Source organism: Osmia lignaria, chromosome 15 (assembly GCF_051020975.1).
Source record: "Osmia lignaria lignaria isolate PbOS001 chromosome 15, iyOsmLign1, whole genome shotgun sequence".
In the NCBI taxonomy this organism is placed as follows: domain Eukaryota; kingdom Metazoa; phylum Arthropoda; class Insecta; order Hymenoptera; family Megachilidae; genus Osmia; species Osmia lignaria.
Window position 1 is genome coordinate 5459909 of NC_135046.1, and position 10992 is coordinate 5470900.

The window sequence follows — 10992 nt, forward strand, 5'->3', positions numbered from 1 at the left end:
GAAGGACACCCAAATGATAAAAAATTGTTTCTCGAGTCGCCAAAAATCCTTCTTGGAATTATCATTTTTATTACTTATCATTGACTGTTGGTAAAGTTTTCGCCGCTCGCATCACCTTAACAGACATGGCGCTGCCCGGCATGCATTTGGTTATCGTAAGTCCAAGTGGATCTGTCAAAAGTGATATGAATTTTTATTTACACGTTGCGTGACACTTTAGTTAATAATCTTCATTATTATTTAAAACGAGATGGGTATTTTCTTTGCAAAGAAAAAACCGCCAAGTCGTGTTACAGAGCATGATAAGGCTATCCTGGTACGTTATTGCGCGAATTTCCTAACCTCAATCGTTCTCGTTATAACCTTCAATCAAAGTATTATTTATTTTTTTTTTTATAGCAATTGAAACAAACTAGAGATAAGATCAAACAATATCAACGCAGAATCGAACAAAGCCTTGAGAAAGAACGTTTACTTGCAAAGAAACTTGTACAAAATGGGCAAAAAGAGTGAGTATGCAGTTTTTGTACTTGAATTTTCGTCTATACCGCAGTTCACCAGAGTCCATAACTGCGACGCGCAGGTTGGAAGGTGGTGGGGGAACGCAGCGAGCTCTCCGCTAATCGCTTTCTACTTCGTTTGGGAGTATCGCCAATCAGGGCGAAGATGCGCACGAAAGAACGAAAACTGGTCTTTTCGTAGTTATGGACTCTGGTGAACTGCGGTATAAATGTTTGCGATGTATTAAATAATTATTATAAATTTTTGTTTAGTCGAGCTTTGCTTCTTTTGCGGAAAAAGAAGTTTCAAGAGCAAGTGTTATCAAAGACTGATGGACAATTGGAGAATTTGGAACGCATGGTACACGATATAGAATTTGCACAAGTAGAAGTGAAGGTTATTGATGGCCTAAAAGTGGGCAATGCTGCATTAAAGAAGCTTCATGACTTGCTATCCATTGATGAAATTGAGAAAGTCATGGATGAGACTAGAGAAGGCATTGAAAAACAGAAAGAAATCAATGATGTGTTATCTGGAGAACTTACAGAAGAAGATGAAGGAGAAGTTGAAGCAGAGCTGGATGCTCTTCTAGCAGCAGAAGTTAAAGAAAAGGCACCAGAAGTACCAGATGATGTAATCTTACCAGAAGTACCAGAAGGAGTACCAGAAAAGAAGAAAGGTATTTTATTAGAGAGGTCAAGAAGGTAAGGATATTTTAATTGATCATTTATTTCTATTTACAGAACGTACAAAAGAGAAGACACAAGAAGCTGTTGCTCTAGAAGCATAAAGTGATAAGTATCATTAGTAAAATTTTTACTTTATCTACACTTTACACAGGAATCTGTGTACATATGTACAGTATATTGTATGTAAGGCTCAGTGTGATTAATTCTTACATTGAGATGAATAGGATATAATCGAAAGAATAAAAATTATGTACTTTTGTTAATGGAGTGTTTGGACACTAAAGACTGTTTTCCATTATAAAATGTGTGTATGTACATGATTTTAGTATTGCGAGTATATGTTTTGAACCGATGATTGTGCAATTTAGCTAGTTGTACATTGCTTTTTCGTATATTACACGTGTCATGCCTTCTATGTACAAATACCTTTTTATTTTATTATTGGCCTCTTACATATAGTTATGTAAAAAATCCTAAAGATCGAAATGTTTTAATAAATATGGTTTATTTACAACGTGTTGCTTGCATCATTTATTCCTAATTCTTCCATAAATCATTTGAAATTTAGATACTAATTAACTCACTGTTTTTCGTATTATTAAACCCAAAACATTTGAATCTTGCGAATATTACAAATTTGCATAGCATTTTTTCCTTTCCACCTCCATTGAATGATAAAACATCCATGCGGAAACATGTCTATGAGTGACGCTAAGACGTTGTACGCATGCTCGAAAACAAGGCAGTAAAATGTTATATGTGTATTCTTACATGATAGTACCACAGTATCGATCGAGCATCAAATTTTTGTTAAAAATTCAAAGTAAAGATTATTTGCGTTAACTTTAAGTCGTTCGTTGAATGATGGCCACTTCATTAGCGCCAGTGTCGGTCGTCGTAGGGTTTTAGTCAATAGGAATCTGACACTCCCTCGTCGCCCTGCCCAAGAACGGTGGGAGGTCTTATGCAAAATTTCCCCACGTCAAAAAAAAAAATTCCTTTACATCTCTGCTTTTCTTACATTCCTGCATCTCTTATATCTCTGCAATCCTTACATCCCTGCATACCTTACATCCCTGCATCCCTTACATCCTTGCATCTCTTTTGTAAGCATTCCATTATAGCGCCTCCTGGCGGTAAAAAAAGGAACTAAAGCTTGCCGAAATTGTGGCCCTCTAGCGGGAAAAATTTGAACTAAAATTTCGACGTCGAATCAGCGCCATCTGGAGACAGAAAAAGGAACTAAAGCTTGCCGAAATTGTGGCCCTCTAGCGGGAAAAATTTGAACTAAAATTTCGACGTCGAATCAGCGCCATCTGGGGGCAGAAAAAGGAACTAAAGCTTGCCGAAATTTAAATTTTAAATTATTTTTCACGAGACTTTACTTACCTTTACTTACCTTTACTTACCTGTACTTACCTTTACTTATTTTACCCGAACCAGTGGCCATAAGTATTTTATTTATAATATACTATTATATTTATAATATATTTATTATAAGGGTTGAAAGGATACAAGAGATGGAGGGAGAATTCAGGAGTGTAAGGGATACAGAAATATAAAGAGTACAAAGATGTAAGGGATGCCGAGATATAAGGAATGCCGGCATATACGAGATGCAGGAATATAGGGACTGTAGTGATATAAGGGATACCGGGATGTTAAGGATGCTAGGGAATGTAGTGATATAAGGTATACAGGGATGTTAAGGATGCAGACATGTAAGGGATGTAGTGATAAAAGGTTGAACCGAGGCCCATAAGTCATGTTTTAACTCATTAATTCCTCGTGCATAGCACGAGGCGTTCCGCTAGTATACATGAACAAGAGGTTGCAATTAACAAGTCAGCGTAAATTATTCGGAACTAGATAAGATAAACACTCCTTTAAGACGTAGTGTTTATTCCGACCTTATTCTATGCATCTTTTGTCTATTACAAATAAAATACAGCAATTCATAATTAGCCAATTTATAATTACTGACAGTGACAATGTTCTATAGACATTGAAAGAAAATTTGATCAAATAAACCGTAAATGCTTACTTCACATCTTATTGTTAGAAAGAACATCGTGTGACAACTCGAGCAATTGTGCTTAATCTACATAATTAGACAAACTTCGTAACAGTAGGTATTAAGTGTCGTGTGTGTCTGGTTAATATAAAAATTTCGTATCTCATTAGTATCTCTTGTTTTGAGGTCAAGAACATAACATAGTAGATGGTAGTAAGTAGGATAATATGAGATACCACGATTTTGAGTATGCTTTAACATTTCTTTTGCTTTATTATATTTTTGAACCCGTTACAGTAATTAAAATAAACATTAAATTCATGTTAATTTAATTTCTTTTTCTTTTAGTTGCATACAACTGCATACAAAGTTATTCAGCATACTTTGGCTGAAGTATCATGAGCGTCGAGATACCAGACTATTCTCAACCGAATAATTCTTCACCTTTTTTCGCATTCAATGAAATTCTTTCCGAACGTGATCGCAACGAAATCACCTTCGCAGACTACAGATCTTTTCGCGTTTCAGCGACCTCCTTTGTGCACAACAATAGTTGCATCCCGTGCCTTGTTCGCCGAGCTACGTTAACGTACCACAGCTGTGTTAGAAACTGTGAATCTTGTTTGTACAAAGGAGAATGTTGCCTGAATAGGCGATGTTCGATGTAGTATTTAACATCGTCTCTCGAATCTAGATAAGACCAGCTTACAGCGCCAAGAACAACGTTCAAACTGTTTTAACAAATCACATGGCGCCTGGTGTAATCGTTGCAGAGGCTCTAGCGATTAACACGATTTCAATGGTCAGGGACGATCAATCTGACAATCATCTTGATCGAATAATGATCAACTGTAATCAATTATTGGCAATAAATCCTTCGGGATAGTTGGATTTTGTGCAAATGAAGATATCTGCACGAGTCATTGACATAATGATCCATTACAATTCTATTTATCTGTGTAATTTCATCAGAAGACATTCTAAGTTTATTTAACACGATACATAACGTGTGGGTCATCAATGGTTCGCGGTATTCAACAAACCCACCTTTTTGATTATATACAGAATTCTTATAAAAGAAAGTAAAATAATTTCCAAGATTCAATTCTTTTACTATTAAATATAAAACGAGTTGTTTGGTTTTGTATTGATTACACACAGCTGCTGTACAAGTGAATAGCAGTTAAATTTAGTACACTGTAAGGTGGTAACAAAAATAAAATTTTAACGTGTATTTTCTTTACTTGTCGATACGAAAACAGTTAATAAATTGAAAATCCAGCAAACAATAGCAACGTGTTCATTTTTATCAATAAGATAATAATTCAACGCTGAAACTACAGCTTTTGTACTTTTTGTCTTCATAGTTATATTTGATCAATGTGTAAATCGTAGATTAGATATATTATAAGGCGTTTAATTCTAGAAGAATTTGTTACGTAAGAAACAGTGAAATTTACGTGAACAACGAAATTTCTTGAGAAAACGAACGGCGTTGTTCGAAGTCTAGGAAACACCGGGGAAATTCACGGATGCCAGATGCGCTGGCAATGATTTCCACGTACACACGGGTATGCGATCCTGCCTGTAAATTACAGGAAGTATCGCAGCCTCCTGATATTTAAAATGACGCCTGTACGGATCGGCGATTCCGTATTTAAAACCGGACGACCTTCGTGAACGAGAGAGACGAAGAGAAAGGAAGAACGGCCGAGGAACGGGATCCGTTGACTAACCTCCATCACGAAGCCTTCGCTTCTTTTCCTTTTCTTCTCGAGCCAATGTATCGCCCACTTTATATCCTCTGAACACGGTTCGGATGAACGACACACCGTGTGCGTCCTACGCTATCCATCTATTAGCTTATCGTATATTAAATATCAGATTCTGAAACGTCCAAACTCGGGCACCATTTTGTAGCATAAAATTGCTGTTAAATGGTTCTTATATCATGCGAGTTTGAAGCTTAAAGTTTGATAAAAATCAGAATTTTAATACAAATTCAAAATACCATAGCCTAATGATACAACAGATGACGCACCATATGCGTCTTGTGTAAAAATTGAAATAATCGGATCCTCTAAAAAACAACCTAGAGATAAGCAGCTAAGAATTAAAAAAGAATTAAAAGAAATCTTGCTTCGAAATTTAAGTGAAAAATGGATAACATTTTTCTTATCAGAAATATAAGATCATACGAAACGACAGAAAAAAGTACGTAATATTTAATATGGACATTGAATAAAAGGTAATGTAAGAAATGAACCATTTTGGTTTCACTGTGACGTTTTACGTGTCGAAGAAACACAAATAATCTACATCTTGTAATTATTAAAATAAAAAATTCGTTTCCTGATGATCCTTATCTGAAATGGATGAATTGTTTGATCGCTAATTTCAGAAAGTATAGCGATTCCATAATTAATCAAAAGTTACGTCAGTTACTTACATGTTGTGTAATAATAAAAAACAATGTTAAAGATGAATGATTTAATATCTCAAAACCTGTTCTAATGCTGGTTAAAAAAATCGTTAGATGTGGACGATAATTGCTGATTTTACTATCAAAGTAACAAGTGACTCGTTCGGCTCTCCTGCTTCGGATGACTTCCGTATTTGGGATTTTGTAGCAACGTCTATATTTTCGTGCCGTCATTTTTAGAATACTTTAGAACGACTTTATCAGTCTGAAATGACGTTGACGGTTTTTCTTCAATACTCAGAAACGAGTCGAGAATACGTAGAAGTGTCAATCCTACCGTTTAGCACTAATTCCTTTTCTGTTAACGATGGCGTTACCGCGTCGAACGTGCCGCAAGTTTTGCGCGAAACAATTCAGACGCAATTTCGTTGGAAATTTCGTTTAGATAACGCGAAGTCTTTTCAAATGATTTACGAGTTTAAATATAGCGTTGACTGTTGTTTAGTTTGCCGAGCGACAAACAACGATCCTTCTTCGTTTCGAGTAGAAACGTTTAATAGAATTAAAGTCATTGCTTTTGATATCAATGTTTGTCGGTTCGTTAAACACCTACCACGGTAATAATTCCGTCTAACAATCATACAGATTTTATTATTGAATGACTCCCTGTTAACAATGTTTTTGTACGAAAACAATTGCGTAGAATATTCTCTGGAGACGGAAAGGAATATACTCTTATCGCATTAGCAACATCACTGATTAAACATTAGGACGTTATCACGTTACGAGACGTCTTACATGTTGTTCTACGAATTTTGAACTTATTGTATTTTATAGGAGGTCTGACCTCCTTTAATTCCCTTTATCGGACAAATTGTACGTCTCGTTATCAGCTGTCGAGTTTCTAGAATATTACTGTAGATGACAGTGCTTGATGATGCAAAAATCATAATTATTTCCAAGGCAGGTAAAATGTGAAAATAGATTTATTGGTCCTTTACTTATCAGAAATCTATTAATAGGCTTATTGATACTATCAATTTTCGTTTAAAATTAATTAATTAATCTTATTTAAAAAAATAGTGATTATTTACTTAATTTTTAAATTTAAACTTCCAATTTGCTACCTTCTATAATAATTACAATACTGACTTATTATTCACTTTATAATTTTCAAGTTGTTTTATTTTTCTCTCAAAATTATTGCATGGTAGGGTAATCATAAAGTCATTAATCATTTAGATCTAAAGATTAGATTAAATTTCACGTGATATAACGATGCATTGAAATCGAGTCTCATCCGTATATTTCGAACCATGTGTAAAACTTTCATCATGGATTCGCCAGCCGCCACAGTATGTTATTTTTATAAATAAACCTGTCACTATTCTATGAAATACAGCCCCCTGTTTTGCTACACTCCATGTGTCTCTGTCTTCTTCTCGTTTTTACTTGAAATGGAAACCACTATTCGTCTGGCAAATAAGAGTAACGATGCGCTAATCAACACAATTGCTCGATGCATCGATTTGCATACATTGATGCACCTTCGTCGTTGTTTCTTCGCTGGATTTACATTGAATTACTTCTAAATTCATTCTCGTGATTTCACGCGCAAGATATCGCACAATGTGTAACAGTACTCTACAACGTTCCTGGTTTTTCGAGGATTGCGGAAGCGCCGTGAGAAAAATAAAAATGTTGCATTATTTGAACATGATATGATCTAACTTTTATAACATTACGATCCCGCAATATTTCATAGTTTTATCTACCTGAAGTTATCAGGAGGAAATGTACAGGGGATAGAAACATTAGATATCAACAATATGAAAATTTCTGTCCGTATATTCAGTGATTGTCCAGTTAATTTTTAATAAATAAATTTTCTATTGATAGAATTAAGTAATTCGATGTTTATCATCATTATTTGAACTTTTGCAACTCTCTTTAATTTTTAAACCTAGAATACATAAGGCATCATGTGACACCGGTCGTGAAAGTGTGAATACCCATTCTCGTCCTTGAATGTCTGAAAGATCCTTTTAGAATATTCTTTCCAAATTCAAAAAAGGTAGAAAAGTTAAAAAAATAAAATAAAATAAAGAAGAGAACTCGGATGTTCATTTGAATTCCACCTCTCTTCATCTAAAAGTCAACATTACTTTATGATACTATAAATAAAATTAGTTTATGAATACAGGAAACATAGTAGAGGCAATTAACATATCCTGAGCATCAATTTTATTGATAACGAGGTAAAGAGAAAGCGTCGTTTTGTAACATCGTACGGAGGTGTAATCGTTAAAGGAAACCGTCATTAAATTTTGAAAATAAAAAGGAAAAGAGATTTTAGCTGAGGGGAGAACGCTTTAATTGGACGAAGGAACAATGGAGCAAGGCGTTGCGTACGACTCAAAATGAGTCATGCCCATGTACAAGGTGAGACATTCAATGCTTGAAACTAAGACACTTTATAGATCGTGGGTGCTATAGAAAGGAACTTACGATTAAAGTTTCGCGTTAAAGAGGTCATATCGTGTATTTTTTCAACTTCATTCAAGGATGTAGTCCGTAGAATTGTATTAATGGCATTTAGATTAACCAGAACGATAAATATATTTAAAAAAACATGTAAGAATTAGAGCTACCTTTATATTGTTGCAAATCATTCAATTTGTAATTATGTATATTTAAGTTTAAAGTAAAATAATTACAGTTAGTAATAAATCTTTCTCAATGTATTTCCGAGTTGGAATTCTTCAAGAACGTTGCTTAAAATACCGGAAGCAATATTTGCACAAGTTCCCGGTACAAATCGATGCGTATCGCCCTCAACAATTGGCCCACGAGCCTCCATTTAAATTATGATTCCGTAAGAAACCGGCAACAGGCTCGCAATTTAGTGCGTTTAACCTTCTAGACGGTCAAATTTCAACAAACTCCATGGTCGTTAGTTCGTGGGATAAAAAAAGGCAACGGAGACCTTGAAAGAATTGTGATCTTGAACGATGTCTCGTTACGTGTTCACCGCAATATCGAGCAATCTTCTGCAACATTGATGATTTATAAAATGCCGAGGGCAAATACACCTTGAAATTTCTCATCACAATATATGATTCAAAAGTTTACGTACAGTTATCGTATTTTCAATTTGCAAGCAAACATTATACTGCGTCGAAGTATATTATCAATGTTATAATTTATTGTCACCTCGTTTATAATAATTGTTGAAATTTTTAATGTATACCGAGTTGCAAAAGTGTTCGTACTCCTTCAATTAACAGGTTGAATACTGCCGGGGAAAGGGTTTGTGTAATCAGACACACTATAATATAATAGTTTCAGTTTTTAATTTGAATTTTTCATTTGATAATTTACACAAGTAATATTAACTTTTTTTTTTAATTTATTAAAACTGATATGTACGACACTGAATGCACAAAGCATTGAAGAATTATCTTTTCTAAACGATATTATGACCAAAACACTCGAACATCTTGTGCAATCCAATGCCGCTGAATTGCATTATCATTTCCATTAGGACAACGATTCTTAACATAAATTTCATGTTGTAAAACAGTGGTTATTATGTAACTCTTTATGTTTAACTCTTGATAACACTTCTGCAAAGTCCTGACGTCAACTGCATCGAACATGCACATTGCACATAAAGAAATAAAAAGGAAGGATTCGAAAAAATATAGAGAGAATTTAGTAGTATACTAAAATTAATTTGGAGCATAGCAAATCTATCAGTGCTGATGATCGACATAAGAAACGCTCTTCTCGCTTCGAGAACGTTAATTGTCCGTTGCTTAGAACGAAGCGCGACTTCGTTCCATTGGAAAAATCTCTTGATCTTTTAGCGAATCGTACGTTTAGAGACGTTATTGTCACTTTTTTTTATCTTAACACTGTTGCACAAGAAACGAGCATCTCCTGTTTCAATCAAAAGCTGACCAGGGTCAACTGAGAAGCGGTAATAGACGATAAATTGAAATTAATGTCTCTGTTCTGTGGACGCACGAATGTGCCTCGAACACATAACCACGCGTTGGATTAGCGTGGAACCGCAAAGTTGTTACGTTTCTAACATTATCTCTGGCTGTTTAAAACTGTCCCGTAGATAGTGTTCTCGAGCAACCAGATAATAAACGGGTTACGGTTATCCCATATAAAACAACGATGAATCATACCAATGCGTATAAGCTGAAGAAAATACAAGAACATCAGGGTTGCACGTAATTTTGTATTACATTTTGTGAGACTCCCTGTAATACGATTTTGCAAAAAATTGAGACGGGACACATGATCGTGGAGGGGAACGGGGAATTGTCATATCCAGTTTTGTGTGATGAAAAAATCCTTATTATAAATTACGGATGGATGTGTTTTGTCACGATTGTTTTTCATCGTTCTCTCTATTTACAAAAATACGAATTTTTTGACGAAGGTGAAATGTTTTGTTCTTGAAACACGAAAGTTATATATACGAAAGTCATATTTGACACTAACAGCTGTTCGTAAAGTGTCCTTTGAAGATACTGGAAGAATCAGGAAATAAGTAGTTCCGGACGGTTGCTGTCAGACGCATACCGAAACTACTTTAAGTCTAAATCGCAAGTGTGATATCATTTAATCTGTTTCGAATCGAGCAGCAATGAAAGCAAATTGTTCACATAACTATTGCGCAACTATAGCAAAATCACTAGCGATGTGCCAAATGACAAAGCACATCTAGTGAATTTTGTGTATATTAATTTATGAACTGAATTCATTATTGTAATACTAACGCTTTCGCACATTTACTAATTATTGGAGTATAAAAGATTTGAAGCGTCGGTCATTGTTTATGGCAGTCAAGTTTATCCTGTTTTTCTAATAAATTAGAAAATTCAAAATAGAAGCTTCGGGGTTTGCACGATATGCAACCTATCGTTTTACTCAATCCTCTACAAATTAATTCGTTTTCTTTTTGCTATTACCGTAACAGCATAGTTGCATAATTATCAACAGTGGCGTCTGGTCGACTTACGTCAGACAATTTAACTAAATAGCTGAAATACAGGCTGCAGTGCAATCTTTTGAAATGACACATTCTCATTCAAACAAATCAGAGCTGCGACTGATACTTTAAATAAGTAACGCAATGCAGTGACACTATTCGATTATTAAAATTTTTCAAAGTGGAATTTTGTACCTTACTATACATCAATTGAAGCGTATTTTAATTTTCTACAAAAAAGTGTTACATTACTTAGGTGGAAAATTGAGAGAGCATTTATCTCTCCCCGTCTCTTCCTAAGATGTCTTTTGAATTAATGAATTTTTCACCCATGAGCCTGATACTTTTTTGTAGAGTA

At 34.8% G+C, this 10992-nt stretch overlaps 1 protein-coding gene across 1 annotated transcript; it reads left to right on the forward strand.

Moving 5' to 3' along the window:
* Nucleotides 1–117: 117 nt before the first annotated feature.
* Vps20 (vacuolar protein sorting 20) lies at nt 118–1691 on the forward strand. Its single transcript, XM_034315313.2, has 4 exons — nt 118–316; nt 400–509; nt 774–1180; nt 1245–1691. Exons 1-4 carry the CDS (start codon nt 251–253, stop codon nt 1289–1291), a joined length of 630 nt encoding a protein of 209 aa, XP_034171204.2. The 5' UTR covers nt 118–250; the 3' UTR covers nt 1292–1691.
* The last annotated feature ends 9301 nt before the right edge of the window (nt 1692–10992 follow it).